This window comes from Chenopodium album, chromosome 10 (genome assembly GCF_948465745.1).
Source record: "Chenopodium album chromosome 10, dcCheAlbu1.1, whole genome shotgun sequence".
NCBI classification, from domain to species: domain Eukaryota; kingdom Viridiplantae; phylum Streptophyta; class Magnoliopsida; order Caryophyllales; family Amaranthaceae; genus Chenopodium; species Chenopodium album.
The window spans coordinates 17,554,338-17,577,726 of NC_137843.1; the positions used below are offsets into that span (position 1 = coordinate 17,554,338).

General features: G+C 34.1%; 1 protein-coding gene across 2 annotated transcripts; it reads right to left on the reverse strand.

Moving 5' to 3' along the window:
* Nucleotides 1-700: 700 nt before the first annotated feature.
* LOC145562307 (phosphoinositide phosphatase SAC7-like) lies at nucleotides 701-21,809 on the reverse strand. Of its 2 annotated transcripts, none has more exons than XM_081622532.1 (22): nucleotides 21,620-21,809; nucleotides 21,122-21,290; nucleotides 20,920-21,003; nucleotides 20,031-20,158; nucleotides 19,847-19,938; nucleotides 18,860-18,917; nucleotides 16,492-16,548; nucleotides 16,289-16,322; nucleotides 16,121-16,201; nucleotides 14,236-14,342; nucleotides 13,528-13,614; nucleotides 13,324-13,401; nucleotides 12,444-12,514; nucleotides 12,259-12,357; nucleotides 11,366-11,465; nucleotides 10,974-11,082; nucleotides 10,643-10,715; nucleotides 4,605-4,698; nucleotides 3,440-3,532; nucleotides 3,254-3,320; nucleotides 1,172-1,344; nucleotides 701-1,054 (listed from the first exon to the last, which is right to left on the reverse strand). In XM_081622532.1, the coding sequence occupies exons 2-21, from the start codon at nucleotides 21,267-21,269 to the stop codon at nucleotides 1,214-1,216; spliced, it is 1,791 nt and encodes a 596-aa protein (XP_081478658.1). In that variant the 5' UTR covers nucleotides 21,270-21,290; nucleotides 21,620-21,809; the 3' UTR covers nucleotides 701-1,054; nucleotides 1,172-1,213. The 2 variants fall into 2 exon arrangements, with proteins under 2 accessions (XP_081478658.1, XP_081478659.1); XM_081622533.1 differs by having other exon boundaries at nucleotides 1,165-1,344; nucleotides 21,620-21,808.
* Between the last annotated feature and the right edge of the window lie 1,580 nt (nucleotides 21,810-23,389).

A 23,389-nucleotide genomic window follows, 5' to 3' on the forward strand; every position in this document is an offset into this window, starting at 1 on the left:
TTCTGAGAGCATGTTTGGTTAGTGTATATTTTGGATTGGAAACGGATTCAGCTGAACCATTCCATTAACGAATGTTTAGTTAGAAGATTTGATAATAATCACCTTTACCTAAGGATAAGATAATCCACCTATTTATTACCTCTCTAAAACCTAAGGTAAAAAATACTCTTACTCTCCTCAAACACAAAGTAATTTCTTTCTATAGTTAAACCAAACAAATGAAAAAATACAGTTAAATATTCTATTCTGCCTCTTATTTATATCATTTCTACTTCGTTTTCATTGTTCTAATCAAACGCCCCTGAATGTTTAATCAAATCACTCGAAATCTCATAACATTTCTCTTTTAAAGGTAAAAGGTTTGCTGTTCGATACTACACATTAATTCATAAGTATAATTCTGAAAGCTTTGGATCCAAAGTGGCAAAAACGCAACAAAAGTAAATCAACAACTAATCAGGAGCTTAAGATAATAGAGCTTTGTAATGATGAAGCTTGATTAAGATTAATCAGGAACTCGAGAGTTACTTTAAGGGTACATGACCAAATCTTTCAGATTATACAAATTTGCCGTGACAGCTAAATTTTGGATGTTAGTTTTAATCCAATCCACAAAAGTACGCCTGTTCTTATCAAACTAGAAAATAACTGACGGCTCAAGTGATGGTCAGACAGACAATCATTCAAGCACATTAGCCTGAACAAACATTTATCAGTACATTCTCACTGTGAACCAGAATCACAAGATATACTTTGTTCAGCATAGGCTGTAGCATATCGTTGCACTGTCGTTAAAGGACAGCTTTATATGTACAAAGATGCAGCAGACTTGATTAAGTTCAATATATATCATTATATACCCTCAAGGGTTAAGATACACTAACCAGCCGAAAAAGAAATAAAGTTCAAGGGGTTCGTGTGAACTATCAACTTCGGATAATAATACTCTTCCCTCTACTCAAACTATTTGGGGAGGATATCAGTAAGTTATTATAAAGAAGAGCACTTGTTGGCTCACCTAAACTTCTGTAATACTGTAAGGCAAATTAGAGACCTGCCGATCAGAAAAGCCCGGGTCAAATAGAAATTGAACAAGAAATCAACGAATAGGAATGAGAAACTCAAAGGTCAAATAAGACTCAACGACAAATAAGAGAAGCCAACCACTAACTTCCACATGTATCACTCCATCTGAAAGATTATTAGATTATAATCAGCGTCGAGGCTTTGACAGGCGGGGTCGATTGCAAAACATCCGGCCATTGGCTCTCACAAATATAGCTATAGCAATACTTAAGCTTGCCCACATAAGCGAAAAGAATAGGTGTCGCCACTCTAACCGAGCTGTTAATCAACATTGCAACAAAAGATGTTTTTTGTAAGCAATTATTCCTAGTAAAAATATCGGAAATCCAAAAAAATGCAGCACCAAAAAAAAAAAAAAAGGAGCATTGACATAAAGAAGGTGCCTGAAGCAAAAATGCACTAGAATAATGCAAAAAAATCATGCCAGATGGACACCACATCGACTTCACATTTAGAAGACTGAATTTCAGGAAGCTGTATTATTTTGCAATGCACTTTCCTATGCAACACTTTCATCCTACCCTTTGCGGAGGCTGACATTGTCAGAAAGGACCTTTAATGTTGGTCATTTTGTGAGAAAAAACCTTCTAACAAAATGGCACCATGATATTTAAAGTAATTATTTTTTGTTAACCAGGACCTTTGCCTGAATTCCGGCCATTGATCGCCACTTTCTGGTGTTGACTATCACGTGCAAAACATGTGACTTCATCAAAAGCCTCAACTTTCTCCCTTTCTTCCTCCCAATTACCATTTCTACCATCCCATCACAATCTTACTCAACATCATGTATAAAAATCAAATTTTGGTTTTTAAACCAAGATTAATTTCGATTTTCTTATGGGATTAAGGCTTTGATTGATTGACCAATTTCGATTTTCTAGTATAAAGGAATTAGAAAGGGGGATCAAGGAAGAGAAAAGGGGGTTAAGGGGCTGCGCTGTTGGCTAAGTCTGAGGGGGAGAGAGAATGAGGAACATACAGAGAGGGAGCACGGGTAGCAAAGGTAGAAAGAGTGGCTGAGGGCGACGCAAAGGGGGTTATCATGGACAGTGTGGTGGGTTTACAGAGGAAGAGGTCAAAAAAGGGAGCATGTGAGCATAGGTATAAGGTGTTTGTGTGGATGACGATGTGGTTGCAACTTGTGCGATGGTTAAACAAGGGTAGTGTAGTGGTGAAAAGGTCAAGTTGTGGTGGAATGGTCTTCAAATGCTGGTAGACTGGTAGGAGGACGTAAGACATGGCTAGGGGTGGTGGACAAGTAAAAGAAAAGGAGGAAAAATTGAAGTCACATGCCCGCTCACATGATGGTTTTGGTCAACAAAGAAAAAGAGGAAAGCGGCGTTCAATGGCCAAAATCCAAGCAAAGATCCAGATGAGAAAAAAAAAATTTACTTTTTTAGGTCCCAAAGTGACATTTTTTTAAGGTCCTTTCTCACAAGATGGCCAATACAAAAGATCCGTTTTGATAAATTTTCCTACATATTCCATGGATTAATACATTGCAGTAATGCAAAATAAGTATCCCATAATTTTGCTTCAAAACTTATACACTCACTCCAAGCATTCCATTAATACCATACTCACATTATGTTGATTCGATGAGTATTATTGAACATATGTTTGGAGAAAAAAAAACATGTCATAATGTGTTGATTCCAAACAATTAGATTCCACTTGAAAATTGATACAAAATACTTCATTCAAATATTTGCAATGAAAATCCACCATATCTAAATGCAATTGATGTCTTCAAAAAACTGAATTGTTAATTTCTAATTAGTTTCTTCACAAAATTTGTATGTTTGTGTTATTACTTATTAGACGCATACTCCCTAGTTGGGTTTTTTTTTTTTTTTTTTTTTTTTTTTTTCCCTGCACAAAACTCTTTATCTTGGAATTAATTTTGCCAATTATCCATGATTTAAGATAGATGTAAATATGAACACCAAGACTCCAAATTCTTGGATTCTTCCTTTGTTAGGTCAAAAGGTGAAACAACAAAGTACACCAAATATAAACATTGGATACGAGAGCAAACTTGTAATTTTTTGGTCTATATTATAAAATCTTATATGGGAAATGAACTAGAGGAAGAGACAGCATAAGAAAAGTCAGCAAAAAAAAAAAAAAAGAGAGAGAGAGAGAGTAATAGTATGAAACACACCTTGCTTCAGAGACATGAATGCGAAAACTATTCCAGCCAAGACCAAGGAAAAAGCTAAACGAAGAGACTACAATAAGAAAAGTCATCAGATCATTACACGTTTAATTGACTGAGAGAAAGAAAAAAGGGCACGCAGGGTGAAAAGGTAGCCATTGATTCTAGCTATAAGATTTAGTAATCACTCACAGCAAAAGCCTCAAGGCCTCCTTTTTGAGGTTGTGCAGTCATATCTCGGCTCACAGAAGCAATGAAGTGTCCATGCACCATATCAATGGCATCCTGCAAACATGAGAGGAAAAATTCAAGAACAGATAAGGGATCCAATTGTAAGAAATCTTTTACAAGAGCATAAGAAATAAATAAGTATGCAACTGAACAACATGCGATATGATGAAATTAGTCAGTTACTTTTTAAATTTTTAAGGGGAATAGTCAGTTTAATCGAAATCCATACTGAGCACTAGATTTTTTTTTTTTTAAAAAAAAAGGTCTTTTTTGAAGGTTTTTACGGAGTTATTTTTTTTTGAGAAACAAAAAAAGCAGGAATAGTTCTCCTTAAGCTCATTTCCGTTCCACTCACCTATTGTAGATTCATACACCGAGGAAGGGAGTGAACGAAAAAAGGTGGATCAAATAAGAGAGAGAGACAGGGTAGTAAGCGGATGCATGTACAGAAAAAAGTTAGATAGATTGTAGGGTAAGGGGTAAGATGTTATAGTGTGTGCCAAAAATAAATAAATAAATAAAAGAAGTGGGAAAAGAAAAAAGAAACACCCCAAAACAGAAGGTGAGTAATACAAAAAGGAATGGAGGGAGTAATGCACTTTGATTGACATATTTGAAGAAGGCAACTGAAGTGCTAAAGTACATAGTATGGATTACTACACATTTACTACCTCCGTTTCATATAATGTGCAACATTTACTAAAATGGATGCTACACATTACTTACAAAAAATGTTTTCTTTCCTCTTTAAGTTATCATTTCTCTCTATCTCTCTCTTCATCACATGCATCTCTTTCTCTCTCTATTTAACACTCACAAACAAATTTTGCCTAGGAGTCCATGTCAAAGCCTTTGTTGCACATAATATGAAATGTTAGTAGTTGTATTATTTACTAGTTTCCAACCAGCTTCAATTTCCATTTTGTCTAATCCTCAATAGTTGCCCAAGTTATTTAAAAGCAACATGTTACCTTTCCTAATCAATCCAAACTGAAAATTAATACAACTCACTCCTTTGAAAGTAAAATTTTTAAAACGCAGGAGATATACAAGAGACGAAAATAACAGATAACATATGTCAACAAAAAAGAAACTCAGTGAGCATATACAAGAAAAGGTACTGAACCTGTTTTGTTCCATCACAAAAGTTGTTCAGATAATATCTAGAAAGTGCATTCCACCCATCATTAAGTATACCTTCAAACGTTCGTTTGCCATATCTGGAAATTACAAAGTTGCATTAAACCAATTTGTATGTTAAATATTAACTTCATCAGTACAATTCAAGATATAAAAAGTTATCTCCCATATAAACTAATGATAACATTTCATTCTTAAACAGACACAAAACTTGTGGTGCAAAACATAAAGTAAAATAACCAGTCAGTGTTAACAGATTGATAATTTGTATCAATTAGATGTCATATTAATCTATCGACAACCAGGACCAATGCTGAGAGTCTATCAACAAGGATCGATGTTGAAAATTTATCAACACCCAAAGGCCAAAATCTCATCACCCAACGAACAAATATGAAAAATCTCCTCGTCAGCTTGACCCGATATTGTAAGTCAATGCAAAAATCAAACATAACATTTCTTAATTTACATAAGATATAACTGCCATTAAACAAGGAAAATTACAAGGAGCAAACCATCAAAATCAAGCAAAATAAATAAATAAACAATGCCAAAAAAATATCCTCAAAAATAGTAGGGCTCGTTCTGAACCAATCAATGGTATAGTAACTTTCACCTTGTACAGATGAAGGTACCATTTTGCCTTGCCTGGACTAGGTAAAGGTACAAGTTAAGGAAAACAAACATAACATTTCTTAATACAAATAAGATAAGATTGCCATCAAACAAGGAAAATTACAAAGAGCAGTCCACCAAAAGTCCAAAATCAAGTGAAGCTCAAAGATAGTGGAGCTTGTTCTGAAACAATCAAAGGATTAGTAACCTTGACCTAGTACAAATGAAGGTAACATAGTGCCTTACCTGGGTCAGGTTAAGGTGCAAGTTAAAATACCTTCCCTAAACTAGGCAACAACAAAATATAAGCCTTAATCCCAATCATGGAGTAGGCTACATGAACCAAGATTTCATCTCCGACAGTTGAGCATGATGCTCTCCTTCAATTCTCTCTCTCTCTCTCTCTCTCTCTCTCTCTCTCTCTCTCAAACCCTATTTCTTGATAACATTCTTAACTCAAGTCATCTTATGTCTCCCTAGGCCTTTTATGAGACTCCTAATCCCATCTTTTTATGCTCCTTATCAGTGCTGAATTCGAACTTCGTTTCATATGCCCAAACTAGCATAACCAGTTCTTCCTTATTTTCAATCAATATCAACAACTCCAACTTTCCTACGTATATCTTCATTCCTAATTCTATCCATTAAGTGATTGTCAAACATCTATTATCTCTACAACTCCATCTTTCTAACATAATCGTTCTTAGTAAGTCAAACACATATAACATAAAATAACGCTGATCAAATAGCCATCCGGTAAATTTTCCCTTTAACACCAAGGGGTATGCTCTTGCCACATAATACCCTAATTGTAGCTATCCATTTGGTACACTCCCTTCACCTAGGTCCACTCTGATTAATCCTTTAGTTCCATTCTTTTGTAGAATTGAGCCAAGAAAACTCTAACACTCACTTTTGGACAAGTCCTTACCATCCACAACAACTAAATCCCCTTGACTCCCTCATAGTACTAAATCAATATTCGATATGCTCCAATTTATCCCGGCATTGTCTAAACCAGCAGGATTCTAAGTTCTAACATATATCTCCACTACTCCAATTAAACATTAATCTATGTATAGTCTCAAATCATATGTCACGGTGCCTCATCTTAGATAGACCATTTTACTTAAATTGCTACAAAGAGAAAAAAAAAAAAAAAAAAAAAAAAAGTTAATGCCGACCCTTCATGACATTGAGTTACAATCAAGAAATCCTTCATTACTTCACTGCAAGTCCTACCACTTGTATTCACGTCTCAATACAAATCCTTAATTAGGTCCATATATTTTTTAGGATTACCTTTCTCGGTAGTCTCCACCAAAATACTTCTCTTGGAACCTTATTATAAGACATCAGAAGGACAATGAAAATCAAAAGCAAATCCTATCTCGCATTGTAGTACTCATCATTTTCCTTATCTCATGAGTCACTTCTATAATTGAACACCTTGGAAAAAACCATAGAACCCAAGTTTGGAGACTATACTCTATCATTCTCTTTCACAATCACATGCTGTAATTCATAAGCATTATCCCATGACTGTTAGAACAACCTTTGTTCTTAACTCGGTACCGAGGTGTTTTATCTCCAATACTATAGGATCTAGTTTGTCCTCCAAATCATTTTTCCTTAACATATCTAAACCTAAATAGGAATATCATGTAGACCAATTGCTTTCTTTAGCCTCATTCTCTACCACCTCTTTCACAATTCTTCTCATATACTTCCAGCTGACTTCATGGTCATCCATTGGATAACTCATTGAAGTATCCCATCCACCTCTTCTTGATGTCTTTAGCCTATAGCAAAATCCTCTAGTTTTTATACTTTACATTAGCTATGGGTCCTTGTTCATCACTTGTCTTCTTTTTGCCATCCTAGAAATATACTTTTCCCTTTCCTATAAATTCAAAATTTCAAACACTTTTTCTACCACACTGCTCTTGACTTTAGAACTTGTATTTTGCAATGTCGCCTCATTCCTACAAATTCCTTATGCCAAATAACATTATAGTTTCTTCTTGATTGGTGATTTAGAGTCCACATGCCACTACGATGTATCCTGGTACACCAAAAATTTCCTCTTTGATTTTCATATAATCTCCTTGGCCACTTTATAGAAACAATTCCAAGCAAAGTCGGGTTTCATCTCTGATTTCGGCTTCTTATACCACTCTATCATTAAAATCCTTGATATTGTCTTCTTTCAAGTTCCACCATCTTATCCTTGGTTTATCTTAGTTTTTTCCTCTCCTTGAACCAGCCTTCTTACGAACTTCCAAGACTTATATGTGGCGCGGCTACACTCTGCAACCTATCTTCACTCCCTGTTACGAAAAAGAATATTTGAGGTCTATTTGTTCCGCTTCGAAGTCACCAAATCCAAGCCCTTATTTTCTTAAACCATGCAATTACTAGAAACAAATCATATGATTGCATGAAATGCAAAGTCACTCCTCCTTCATTCCTCCTTCCATACCCCAACCCTCTTTGGACCCTTTCATATCCACGACTTGTCCTTACATGCCCATTTAGATCCTCAACAATACAAACTTTTTCAGAATTCTGATTGTGGGTTTCCAAGAACCATCTCATCATAAACCTCCCAAAATTGGTGAAGTCTCCTCAACACGGCCACAACATTTAAAATATCTTTCCTACATGTTATCTAGGCAAAGGCGACTTTTTACGCCAATCATCTCCCCTTCCCCACTAACAAAGGGTCTTTTAGAATGGTAACTTGTTCTTTTATGGAGGGGAAGGCTTGTTTGTCAATTTCGTAAATACATGATTTGCAGTGGGCACCAGAATAGAAGACATTTATCCTCCCTTAATTGCAGATTGTTGCAATTACAGTAAAACTAGTAAATAACAATCACCACATTCATCTTCTAATTAACAGCAGAAGACGTCCAATCAGAAAGGAAAAAAAAATTAATTTAACTAGAGCATGGTCTATCAGGGATTGGGCAAGCACCAAATACCCTTTTTTAACACTGATGGCAACAAAGTCAGATGTTTAATTCTTCATCCAAATGACAAAAGAAGATACACACTCATATGTAAATAGAGCACGTATAAAAGCATCCACTTGCTTATGGTGACTGACTTTGCCAGCAAGTTGTATCAAAATGGGAAAGCAAATAAGTGTGATAGTCAATGCATCTAGTCTGAAAGTACCCTACATCTAGAAAAAGGAAAATAGATTGGAGCAAAGAAACTCTATTTCAAGGGGTATTAAAAATGTATCAAACCGTATATAGGTTGCTACAACAAGTTTCCAAGTAATAGCTTTTCAATTTGAACTTTTGAATCAAACAACTACAGGCTTTGGAAAACATAAGTTACTCCTATTATAATAGTATTCTCTGTAAATAAATAAACTTTAACATCTTAAAAAATTTGAAAATTTTATTTGACTTTTACAGAGTAATGTGTTTTGACGAAGTTGCCACTATCTCATTCCAACATATTAATTTCTAATATCACTAGGTGCTAGCATAGTAACAAATATGACGGATGTATGTATAAAAAAAAAAAGAAAAAAAAAAAAAAGAAAAAAAGTAGGCAAGTATGAGAGTTACAGGGACATATAAACCCAGTGAAACACTCTCTATATACCGTTTTAAATTAACACCAGCTATTTCAAAGATATCCCAGCTTGAAAGTGAACCACTACTTTTAGTAATTATTTATCACTTACTTATTATCTCTAAGTTCCAAATCATCCACCCACTTTTTTCTCCATACATTTTCACACTCCTTTATCTATGTGCAAAAGATAGATGATACTTAAATACAAGATAGAGAAAGTAAAAGATATTCTTCCAATAAAAGAAAAAAAGGGGAAAAAAGAAATTAAAATTATATTTCCAAAATAAATAGATCTCATAAGATGTCAACATTTATTAAGCAATAAGTTGACAGTCTGCAAAGTAACTGCAAGGAAACTTAAGCTTATCAGAGACGAGCCATATACAGAGCACTCCAAAGGACTCAGGTTAAATCATACAAATTCAAATGTTTTAGGAATGAAGCAATGCTAAATGCAGACAAAAGGAAGATTTTGTAGAACGCAGAAAATTGATAAACTAGGTGGATATGTAAAAGAAATTCTTTGTTTTCCATCATTTTGACATGCTAGACGCTAGGATGCTCGGACTCGGGTACGGGTGTTGGACTCGGGTAAGGGTCCAAGTGTCAAACTCGGAATGTTATAAATTTAAGGATCCGCAGACACGTTTTGAAAGAGTCCAAAGGTTCCGCAGACACGTTTTGAAAGAGTCCAAAGGTTCCGCGGACACGTTTTGAATCTGGACTCGGGGACACGGTAATTATAAAAAAAAAAAAAAAAAAAAAAAAAAAAAAAAAAAAACACAGATTTTAAGCTAAGTAAAAAAAGGTCAAAGTAGAAGTAAAAAAGTATTTATTTTTCAGATTTAAAAAAAGATAAAAGAAGAGGGAAAAACAAAAAGAAAGAATAGAAAGCAACAGTAAAAAAATCACGTGAGTCTCCCACCTACCCCCCACATAAATACTATACTAAGTATTTCCCTACCTAGTACATGGACTACTACCTACCCCCACCACCCGTTAAAAAATAAATAAAAGAAAACAGAAATTGCACAGGTGAATGGTCGAAGAACCAGTTTCCTGTTGCCAGAATAGAAATCCGACAACCTCTTAGTGTCAGGCTGCTCGCTTTTCACTTTCAATCAAAACCCCTAAGGTTTAGGCTCTTGGTTTGGTGAATCTGCCCTTCTATTTTAGATTTAGGGTTCATGACTGAAGAGTCCACTTTTTCACCCAAGGGTCCGACCTGAATTCCGTGTCCGCACCCGGGTGCATCGTGTTGACACTCGTACGGCCGGGTGGTTGGTCAAGCATCCTAGTTGACATGTATATAAAATAAAAATAAAGCTACACATAACAAATATAAATTACATTGCAATAATTCATGTCAAAGCGAAACCACATCAAAGTTGGAGTCTTGGAGATAATACGGCAAACACCAAGGCCAATCAGAATCATTAATAAACCCTCCATTCCTAAAAGTTCGACTCACTTCTACTTCATTCCTTTATTAGAAACCCCTTTTACTATCTATCCCTCCCACACACTATTTACACCTTTTTACATACTCTTTCATACTTTATCAACTTTTTTCTTACACCCACCCATCTTTATACCCCATCTCTCTTACTTAATTCACTTTTTTCCCCACTCACTTTTTCCATACATTCCTAAAAACAAGTGTCTACAATAAGCGAGTTGAACTTTCTGAAAAAGAAGAATTATTTTTATCAAAGGGGCATTTCTGGCTAAAAGAAATGCGCATAGGAACATATACTCCACCATAAGCACAGAAATAAAATGTGCGTGTCCATAGCAAATAACAATACATACCTGACGTAATCCCCTTTAAGAGCAGGAGTGCCAGAATACTGGATGCTTACATTATCCCCATGATTTGCCCACACTATAAAGAGAGAGGAAAGAGGAAATTAATCAACACTGTTGCATTATACTACTAAAGTACTAATACAATACAACGATGGTCACTTCAGCACCAAGAGCACCTATAAACCTTTAGTTGCAATTCCAACATTGTTGAATGTGCATAAGTGGGCAAATATCTTCAAGAAATAATACAATAATGAACATAAAAAATTCTAATGATCAAGCACCATTTAAAAAAATTTAAAAAAAAAAAAATAATACAAACAATAGTACTCACATATTTTGAAATTCTCATCAAATTTAGGATGTGAGATAATGGTCTCTTCAGCACCAAAAACACCGATTCGCCTTAGTTGCATTTCCAACATTTTCCGTCCTATCATGCTCTGTTACCACAATTCATATTTTAAACTAATCCAGACTATAGAAAATAAGATAACTGTCCCATAAAAGAAAGATAACTGCAGTGAAGCAAAATAAAGAGATCAGATGAAGCTTGATCACCACAAACCAAAGGTGTTGCAAAGAATTGCGCACAGCGATATCAGAGGAAAGATTTTTTTAGTCAGCACCCCATGTAAAGGAGTTCAATTAAAAGCATAAATGCAGTCTTATGGATTCTTATTCAATTATAGCACAAATAAATCAGAAACCATTCAACAAACCCACCTGTGTGACATTGGTGCGATCCAAGCAATCAATACAATTACTTCTCACAACACCACTTTGCTCCTCGATTTTTTCTCCTTTTTCATTCAGCAGGAGATATCTAAGACATAGACCAACTTACAGCAATAAATGAGTAGTCCTACGGATGAAAATTAACAGCTAACAAACACATAGGATTTTCCAATACACAACTAAATAGTTTCCATCATCTAATAACCTTATAACTTTAACAATTTATTTGCCAAACATGAAATAAAATTTAATCAAGATGTAAAAAAAAAAAAGGATGATTTCGAAGACTAGAAATATCATAGGTATCATTAATACAAAAAGGGTTGATATAAGGAGGCAAGACAATTCAAAATTAGTTTTATCAACTAAATCAATACTTCAACTCCAGTTAGCTTGACTCGATATATTCTCGAGCCAACTCTAGGAACTTTTATAACTCATGAGAAACTTGCAAAATTTTATAAGCATACTAAATACTTCCTCTATGTAATTATATACTACTTCGTGTGTTATATTTAATACTTCTTCCGTTTTTATTTAGTTGCAACACTTCTATTTTTTGCGGTATTCATTAAGTTACTTTAACTGTCTTTGGTGATTTATATATACTCTGGCAAACGTCACATTTTTTAATTCTCTAACTTTCAAGTTCAATTCAAATTCACATAATTGTCATTACAAAATAAAACTGAAAGTACTTCATTCTGAAATTCAGTGCATAAACTACCCCTTGCTTAAACAAAGACTAGAAATTAATAGGCATTGATATTACTACCTATAGCTACAACAAAGACAAGCAAAATTATTTTAATAATACCCTGAATCCCATCAAGATAAGCCCAAGAAGGGGGGGGGGGGGGGGTGAAGGAGGGGAGTCATACCTATTTTTGTTCAAAAATTCTGAAATTTGATCATACAGACGTGAAAGTCTCTCAAAATGCATGTGTCCACATATCCTATGGAAATCAAAGTGCAAATATCTACAACCCAAAAAAAAAAAAAATTGATATTAGCACAAAGAAGAGAGATTGCATTAAGGGGAAAAAGAACAGAATATCTCAAACACCTTATTTCCTCATTGGCAATCTGCTGCATTGCATTCCCATACATCTCACACAATTGGCCCTCACCACCAGTCTGACAAGAATAGCAAAAGAGCTAAGATTATCAACAACAAAAATTTATAAATGCATTCTTACGCCATACTGACATAAAAAGCAAGGACTATACATAAGCTGTCTGCCTGTATGCATTTGCTCATGCATGAACATCAAGAGTATATCTATATAAATTAAGATCCTATTCAAATTTCCGAATTTAATTTCGGAAAGTAGTCCCTAGTATTAATATGAAAATATTGATACTGTATTATTTTAAAATAAAATAAAATAAAATAAAAAAGTCTTAATAATCCATTTTTAAGGGACTTATAACCAAGAAGACCTTGCTCCTTTTTTGTATTAAAATGGCAGGAGCTATATGGGTTTTCAGGTAACAAAAGAACAGCACAAAGGAGAGAGCATAAGGAGAAAAACTGAAAAACATAACAGCTATAAAATACTACGTAATTAAATCTTGTGGACTAATATACAAAACGACATAAGCCCAGATAAGCACTCACTGCTATTCTCTCAATGATAACTAAGTTATTAAAAGATACTCCCTCCGTTTCTAAATGTTCTTATTTTGACTTTTGACAGCTGGAATAAATCCACGAAAAGAATAACTTAAGAATGAAGCCAACGGGATCAAGCAGAAACAAGTCAACTGAAGCATATGAAAGTTACCATGATTCTGTAACTGACACATTTTCAATGATAATCTCCTTCCCATAATAATCTATGCCTCAACTTATGTTCACAATCATTGATTGATGTACAATTCATCTACCATGATACCTACAGGCCTAATATAGAATTCCATATCCATAGGAGTTGTTGGCAAACCTTATTGACAAGATCAACAGCTAGCACAGCACCATATCGTTTTCTCAAGTCCAGAAAATGCCTTTCAGCAACTTGTGGCTGCACATGGCACAAGTCAAATACTTGATAACAAGAAAAGTACATTAAACAATCAAATTATAAAATTCATGTAAGTCCCACACCTCTGCTAAAAAAAACAAAAAAAAAAAAAAAAAAATAACTGACTGCTTTCTCTGGATTCACGACTTCGAATTTTGGTTTATATTTCAGATTAACAACTTGCTCCCACTCGAATGGCATTGACCCACGAACCTGCAGACATTATGGATAGGGTGTCACTCATAGCTACAATCTACATACAAAGCCCACAGGCCACAACAATAAGATTTTGTAGTAAGTAACCGCTGTCATCACCCAACGCAGATCAGAATTTCAGATAAATCGGAGTTCAGCAAAAAGGAAGAGGTAAACAAGTTCTTTCTCATAAACATGCATAATACTATCTTCAATGATTCTCTCCCATATATATTATATACCATGGATCTAATTACTGCATCATAATGTGGACCTATTCTTCATACCAATCAAAGAATAAACAACAGTTAACACCAATAATAATAGACTTACATCCATAAATTAACCAGCATTCCAGCACACATCACTAAATAAAATGGATAATAGTCCCAAATCCCAATATGACTTATCTTATATGCATAGTAAAAGACATACATAAACCATTTATAAGTATTAATGTAAACAAATAAAAAAAAAACCAATTGGAATCTAGGGATCCTATTGCTTATCATTAAAGACTTAAACCTATAAAAAGAACTTTTTAAAATCTCCCACAGAGCAAAATCAATAAACGATTCTTTGTTCATCATTAAAATGCCACTTTCCACCATAACCCCTGACAGTGTGTTACTCGATTACCTGCACAAAAGATGCTGTATAGCCATTTATCTGCACAATTTGCTCAGTTTCAACAAAATTTGCAACATATCCATCAGAATTAGCTCCTCTTCTCCACATTCGTGTACCTTAAACAAAATTGGACTTCATAAATCATTACAATGACTCAGTTAAAGAAGAATAGCCCTATTTCCTACCACTGAAAAGTGAAAGATGCACAGATTCATGTTGCTTCTCTTCCTTTAAGCTGTAGGAAATTCTTAGGGAGAAACTAGTAACCAAAATAGGAGCCTATCTTTTTTTTATAATTAAAAAAAAAAAAAAAAAAAAAAAGAAGTAAAGGCGTAGCCTACCAATCAAGAGGAAAACATGATACGTAACCATTTCAGTTTCTTGGAAAAGTAAGGATCAAAATATTAGACACCATAGTGTCATACAATTCACAAATTCTTCTTCAGAATTCTTCAAAGAAGTACCAAAACAATGAATTACAGAAGAGAAAGTTCATCATCCACATGAAGTAACATAACATGACTGGTTTTGTAACACACAAAAGATATTAGGTATGTAGTAACTTGTAGTGAAAATTAGTTGCCAATTGGTATCCCTGTCCAGATCAACCTTCCCCCAACCCCCCCCCCCCCCCCCCTCTCCTTGGACAAAAAAAACTATAAAGATTAAGAAGAATGCTAGGTAAGCCCTGTGGATAAACAAGAAGCTTTTTCCAGATAATCAAACTACATCTTGCAGTCAAATTTGTGCCATGGTGTTAGAATCCGACTCCTTTGATGTATTAGATTCCCTTTAGATGCTTTCCTAGAGTTTACTTTATGTTTTCTAAGCTTGAGGTCCCATTATTGTGTGACTGTCACTTCAGTGTTCACTAGAGATTCTCCTTGTAATCAAATTAAAACTCTTTAGAGGGTGAATGATTAATAAAATCTTAAACCTTCTATCAAGTGTTGCCTTGCTTTTATGCTTGTTTGTTGTTAGACTTTTATAGATATTGTGTCTTACTTGCATATTAGCTCCCCTCCAACCCAACTTGATGCACTAAGAACTCGTGGTTCGGACCCGCTTGTGCCAGCCTTGAAGTATCGGCCGTCACAAGCCCCAACCACCTGCACTCCGTTGCCAAAATAGATGTGAGTGCTCCCGTAATTCAATTGCCCGCTTGTGTTGCTTTGTGCTCACAAGCCCCTCTTCCGCTCAAGGCTAGCGTTCTTGCCGCCAAAAGACTAGAGCGCGCCGCACGTTTCGGGGTCCAAACTCCCGAACCGTGACACATGGACTCAATTCCAAAATATTCACAAAATTTGGAGCATACAGAAAAGATTTGCTTGATCTATCAGAGGAAAAATTCTAAATTCTACTCAGAGCAGTGAACTAATTCATGTAGCAAGCGAGGTAAAAAAAACCTCAAATATCAAAATGGAAAAAAAGCAGAACACCAATGCTTTTTCCTTGGAATTAAACCAATATCTAGCATTTTTAGGCAATGTATTAAAAGAGGAGGGAAAAAGTATCATTTATGTCATCAGTTGTGTTTTCTTATTTTCTAAGTATTACTGTTCCGGTTTAGTTCAGTTGGCATTCAATTGCAGATGAGTGGACAAGGGAAAACATCATTACTAGATGTCATAATTATTAGCCATAATTTGTGATGAGACTAATAAAAAGGTTAGTCATCATATTTCATTCAAGCAATTAAGAGTAGGTTTCCGAGTACATTGGCAACATAAAGCTTTCCAATACTCCTTGTGTTATGAAACCCTTGTTTCACACTTTTAAAGGTCTTGGGGTTAGTGCATAAAAGATATCCAAAGAGAAATTAAAGTGGACAGTAAACAATAGGCACAAAAGGCTCCTGATGGAGAAGTGAAGTCAATAAAATAAAATAGCATACCAGTTCTCCTGGTACATCTGCGAGCAACCAACGTAACGTCAATAGTATCTTTTCCTATAGCAGTTTGGAAATTATGGAAAGCTTGACATTGTTAAGGACTCCAGTCGACTAGGAAGATATTGATGAAAGTTGCATCCAAATCACAGAAAAACTAAATAAAAAGGATACTTCCTTGCAGAATGGGAAGCAAATATGGATCAAGCTGCAAAAGAAAAAATGTTCTTTGTCACCAATCTCATTAATAGCAAACACCAAAGGCAAGAGTAATAGAAAATTAGAAACGGCAGAAAGAATAATAATAATATACATTGACTGTGATGTTGAGTCAATTCAGAAACCAACAACACAGATAAATAAGACGCAGAACAAACCTTGTTATCAATAAGAATTTCCATCATGTAGTTGTTCCAGCAATATCTTGGGTCTGCCTGTAACAATAATGAATAAACATTGACAATTTTTCTACTTTTATAATCCATAAGACTCCAAAAAAAAACCACTGGAAGTCCTTAAGCAGAAGTGGAAATAACAAATTAACTAAATTCTTGTGCATTACTCTAATTATATATAGCACCTAAAAGCCCCAAATGCCCCATCCCAAAAGGAGATAGCAAGCCTTGATGATGTAAGCTATGTGGCTTTCATAATATACACACATCTCATATTTCCATAAAAGGGGAAAGAAAAAAGACACGACCAATTGTTCAACAACAACAAAGCCTTAAGTCCCAAAACGATCGAAGGTCGGCTAACATGAATTGTCATAAGAAACCGTCTGAAAAGGAACAAGAGCATAACAAGATAATCAATTGAATAAAAGTTTGAAGCAAAAAAAGGTGTATAAAGTGAGAAACGGAAAGAGTATACAAATAAAATTTAAGAGAGTTTAAAATAGGGTAAGGGGATTAAAAAGGAGAGGAGATAAATGTGAGTTAAAAAAAAGGTTTGACAAAACATTAGCTGATGAAATAAGTAATGTTTGCAAAACACATGTTGAGTAAATAATAAAAGTAAATACGAAAAATATTGGAAAAATTAACCACAATAAGTTGAACTCAATATTGGAAGACCACCCAAAGTTCAACTTATGGTAGTTAATTTTTCACAAAAAATAAACAAAAGTATATATGTATACATATTATATCATGACACGTCTACGACATTAATTTTCTCCCTACACTCTGCCCTATCCAACTTCATATTTTCCTCGCACTCATATCGCTGTCAATCACCCTCTTCCAAGTTTTCTTAGGTCTTCCCCTAGACCTTTACCCCTCGCAATCCAACACTTTGCCACTATTCAAGCCTCCTTACCGGAAGTTAGAACTGTTACAAAAACTTAATTCCCAAAGTAACTTGTTTTATGGTTCATATGGCAGGCTAATTGGTAACTTTTATGTTTCACTATACTGTGAATGCATTTAGATTTTTTGTAGTCAAAGTTTTTTCTTATGCTTTTTACTAACACTAAATATTTTCCACAATTACTTACTAGTTACTACTAAAAGCACTGTAGAAATTACATGCAAAACATAAGCTATGGCCTACGATATTCGAGATACATAAGAAGCTTCACTTCTATATAAATATAGTCTTGTTTATTCTATCCCTAATAGTGTTCCTACTCACCCACCTAAACACATATGCTACACTCGTCTTCCTAATATGATCCTCCCTAACAACCAAGATTTTAACCTATTTAATAACAATGATATTATAATAGTAGTACATTAAGTTTTCCCTTTAGCCTTAATATTGTTGATGCACAAAAAAACAGACATCAAACTCCATTTGAACCATTAAGAATTAATATGTTAGTACATATTGGTCAAGATCTTTATAAATTTGCAAAACCAACCCACGGTAACTTAATTACTCACTTATGAGTAACTCCTAACAATCCAATATAACTACCAACTCAATTAAATCCTTCTAAGCGACAATGACACTCTAAGTACCCAGCTTGCTCCAAGGCTTAGTATGCAATCTTAAATTTCCAATGCAAAAGATCATGTCACCAGAAATATCCTACTTTTTTTTGCCTTAGAAAATGAAAACTCCCGGCATATAGAAGAAGCAAAATTCCTTTTGTAGTTTCACTTTTCAATAGCAAAGGCTGCCTCAAAATTCTTTCCAAACACTAAAGACATGTTTGGCCAAAAATTTAAGATAATAACTTTAGATTCAAGAAAAATTGTAAAAGTAATTGTTATGTCGGCATAGTTGCATTAAATTAGTTGTTTTTCCCAAATGATATCATGATGTTTTGCAGCCAAGACGAGGGAAACCTAGGATACTTGCAATGACTACTGTTGATCTTTAAAGTGATAGCAAGTTTTAGTAAAATTTTGAAAAGAGGGTTCTGATACTGGTAGTTGGTGATCTTTTTTGCATGATTTGGCTAATTTGTTCAAGTGAAAAATTATCTTTTAATGTCCTTTTTTTTAGGGGTTATCTTTTTATATCTAGTATTGACTACTATTAGGTTTTCAGTTTGGTGCTTTTTTAGACAAACTATAGGCTTCAAATAAATCATCAAAAATAGCAAGCTTTGAACACCATCTCCAATTCAGCATTGTAGCCTATAATATTGTAATGGAGGTAGAATTAAAACTTGAAGATACTAAATAGTTGCACGAGAATAATGATGATGATGCGTTCAAAATACTACATGTTCATAAGTTAATTTGACCAACTAAAAACAATTAAAAATCCATTGATGACAAAGAATAGGATTACCTGTCTCCAAAGAGGGAGTGTCTTTGCTTCATCGCCTAAGTCATGCAATCTCTGCATACTGTAATAGACAAATATTAGTAATTCCTAAACCATTGCATGCTTTACTATCTGTCCTTCCCCCCAACCCTCTGCCTTATGCAGTCACCTGCTGCAAAGCTGTGTAATAGGGGCTACAGTCAAAATACATAATTCCCTCATCAGTATCCCAGAGCTCCACCCCTCCCCTAACAAAGGAATACCAATTGACAAAAACTCAAGCACTAAATCAATAGAATCAGGCATATTTTAATGCCAATAATAAACAAGCTCTGAAGCTGCCTTATGAGTGAAAAAAATAGACTAGGAAAAACCCAAAAAGGTAGCAATCATCTGTCAAAACAAAAGCTAGAGCAAAATAATATCTTGTCAAGGCATCATCTTGCCAAAAATCCATAGAACTCTGATCCTTAACAACTGTAACCTGCTTTCAGCTAATAGAAGAGCATGGGAATATAAAGTGCACCTCCCCCCCCCCCCCCCCCACAAAAAAAAAAAAAAAAAAAAAAAAATTTCAACATTGTTCAGTGATGAACATAGAACCACTCATGAAAACCAATCTACCTAACGGCCACACTATATACCTCCAGGGTCCATAAGTGCCTAAGCAGTTTCTGTAACGCCGACATTATTCTAAATATTGTTCAGTTATGAACGTAGACTAAAAAAAAAAGTTAAATCAGGTCACCATTCGTCTAATAGTGTGGGATATAGTTGGCAGACTTGGCACTAAGCTTCTGTTAGGTATAATACTCCCAAAAACTTTCCACTATCGGTATTCTGAATCTGATATTCACTTAAAAGACAACACTAAGTACTTTACTACTTTCACAAATGAAATTTATTTTGCTTCTTAAGTGGGTAGTTAAAACGGAAGATATGTAACATTATAAAGACAAGAATACTGAAATAACGAAAAGCAGAAAAGAAGGATAGGAACCAATAAGATACCTTAGTGTTAAATTGACATCATAAGAGAAATACAATCCCGGAGTCTTCTCTGCAGAATTTAGCAGTGAGGAAAATTCTGTCTCCTTACTTTTCTGCCAAAGTTAGTCAGCCTAGAGTGAGTTTCAATCACTTATAATGGAAGAAGTATAAAAATAAAATTAAAAAAAAAAATTCTTAGTGATACCTGCTCTGCAGGGGAACTTTTAAGAGAATGGTCACAAGGCAATATCTTCATGGATGAAACTTTATAGATAGGATGGCCCAGGTATGATCCAACACATTCACGTTCAGTTATCACAAATAAATATAGCCCTGCAATGTTGAACACAAATGGATTGTAGATCAACCAGATCAAAAGACATCAAGCATCAGTTGCAGCTTAAATTTGTTATGAGAGATTCCATGCATTTCTTCAGCATTCAATCAGAACTTAGACCAACAAATCAGACATGTGAGTAAAGTAAAATTGAATTAACAAGTCCACGTACAATTATATTTTCCAATATTCACAAACCTACCAGAAATTAATCCTTGCAAATTGGTAATTATTTAGGTCCTTGAAACTATGAAGGATTGAAAAGCCCATATACCATTAACGAACATGATTTCAAATTTTGTGTGCTACGCTAAATACTCACTGTACCAAGTCATGAACCCGGAATGAAAACACCCACTCTCGCCCATTCCTTCCCCCCCCCCCCCCCCCCCTAACAAAAAAAAAGAAAGAATATTATTAAGATAGTTGATATAAAGTCCATTCTTGCTAATATTCTAGTCCGCTAGACCGCTACTAGTTTAAGGAAATAAAGACAAAAAATAATAATCATGAGGCAGTTTGCAAAATAGTGGTAAATCAATTATAAATCTAATAGGTCGATAACTCTAAGCATGTGATAATGGTAAGGAAGAAATCAAAAATAAAATATGAGATGGAAAAGGAATTGCAAAAGCCAATGCCATAAAGCTTTTAGTACAATGGTCAACACAAGATGTATCAAGATTAGAGTTCAATATTGTCAATAAAATAGCAAGCAACAACATATTAATGCCAGCAACCATGTAAATTAGCTTGCCTGCCAAGAGCTTTAACACGCCCATCACACCATAAATCGACTGAATTTTTGGTACGTGCACAGCGCTACATTGTGGGAGTTCATCTGAAAAATACATATACATATATATATATATATATACAATTTCAATCAAACATCCAAAAAATAGAACAATAATCCCATACACAAAACATCATTAAAAATGGTAAAATCTAAAACAGACCAAGAAGCTTCATGGATCCGTCGACTCGGCTGACCGACAAAAACGAGCCACCGGTGCCATCAGTGGGTTCAACAACATACTCATCTGGAAATTCCCAAAGCCTCATTCTAGCATGTAATTTGTGTCCAGCATCTACTTTCCCCATCATTGCCAATTGTACCCCACTTCACTATCAATAACAACAACAATTTAAATTATTCAGATCCATGCTCACCAATTAAACATATTAACAGCAACAATCTAAAATAAACCAAGCATAAAATAAAATAAAAATAATTAACATAACAAACAGCCATAATCAAAAAAAAAATTAAAAAAAAAAATAGGCAAAATTAGTCTGCTTTTCAATTCATTGATTAAAATATATATATATATATATATATATGAAGATGCATCTAAGTTAGAAATTGTGTGTATATAAATCGAAAATTGAAGTAAAATTATACAACTTGGAAATTAAAGGAGAAGAAGAAGATGAAGATGATGAGAGAAACGTACCGGAGAAGAAAGGTGGTGATCGGAGATAAAAGAGAGAGAAAATAAATAAAACCGGGAATTGATTAAGAATGAGTGAATGACAGAAATGTCGTGCACGTTGAGGAATATTGTGTCGTCAAAGGTTCCTGATTTTTGAATTTTAGTAAAAACTGTTCTCAGTTACGAGAGTTAAGGAGATTCAATTGAATTTCATCCTCCTTCAATTTGCCCAAAATAGGAATTTTTTTTTTTTTTTTTTGAGTCAAATTAATCAAATTACAAGTGTCTTATAATGGTTTGCCTCTAATAGAAGTACGATTAGATTTTTGTTATTTTCTAGTTTACCTTACCCACTAATATATTTACCGGTTACGATATATTTAGTTTAAGAACATAAACGAAAATTCATGTCAAGTAGGTTTAGACATTTAAATTACTTCGTATTGTTTTATGATATAATGTTGACAACTTACTTAATTCCTAAAACGATAAGTTATGGTTATTATTTTGTTGCCTACAACTAACATAGTTCATATTATTATACATAGAGAAAGTTCATAATTGGTAAATTTAGATTTAGGTAGGGCGGGTTAATACTTGTATAATCACGTATTCTAGTCAGGTTCAGGTCGGGTCAAATCAAGTTCAGGTTATGTCAGGTCAATCTAACCTTCAGTTCAAGTTTGGGTCAGGTTAATTTCGATTAGGTTAATTCATGTAACACCCCCTATCTACTAACTAAAGATAAACAAGAATTAAAGGAAAATAAACAACCTTTGAATAAAATTAAGAAAGCATAAACCTAAATCAGAGGAGTTACAGCCACACTTGACAAACATACTCCCTCTGTTTTTTTTTTTATTTGCATCAGTTTGACCGGCACATTTGCCGAGATGCAACTTTGACCATTAATATCTTTAATTGTTAATTAGTAAAAATTATAACAAAATTATATTATGAAACTAGACATTATGACGAATCTAATGATACATTATATAATAACAATTATTTATTTTATAAAGGTGAAAAAATTAAGTCAACCATGGTATGTGAATAGTGCAAAAATCAAAGTGATGCGTTTTTAAAAAAAAAAAAAAACGGAGGGAGTATCAAGTGTTAAGGTTTACAAAATCCCAAGTGCACAACTCTATGAATCTAAGTGGGCTATTTATACAACAAACTTATTAAAAACACTAATCGAAACACTTGAACTCATTTAGCTACGATCACTTGATCAACCTGCTTAAATAACCTTGACTGCTCAACATTAAGGACAAATTCTAAAATACATATAATACTCCGTATTTTTATTACGAGTATATTTTTATATATATAAATTATTTATTTTATTCATTAAAATGATTCATTTCATTTTAAAAAGAAGTTAATTATTTAAATAAAATATAAGTGTGTATAAATTAAATAAATCATGAATTGAGGCAACAAAAACATTTTTAATTGGATCAATCGTATTTAAATGAGTGGACAAACTTATTGAGATGTTGAGGAAACTTAAAAGGCCCAATACGTTGGCCCAAATGAAAAGTTGAGGGGGAGTAGGATTAAATAATTGCAATGTTGTAATTATGAGTTTTTGTTTTAAAAGGAGAATATAAATACCTAAAAACCTCTAGATTTTTCCACTCAAGATTCATAATTGCCGGATTTTATAAAAGTTTCAAAGGTTTTTTCTTTATTTTCTCTCTCCTCTTTCTCCTTATTTTCTCATCTTTTTCCTCTTCTTTTTCTCTCTTCTCTCCCACACCTCTCTCCCTCTCTTCTTCCCCCCAC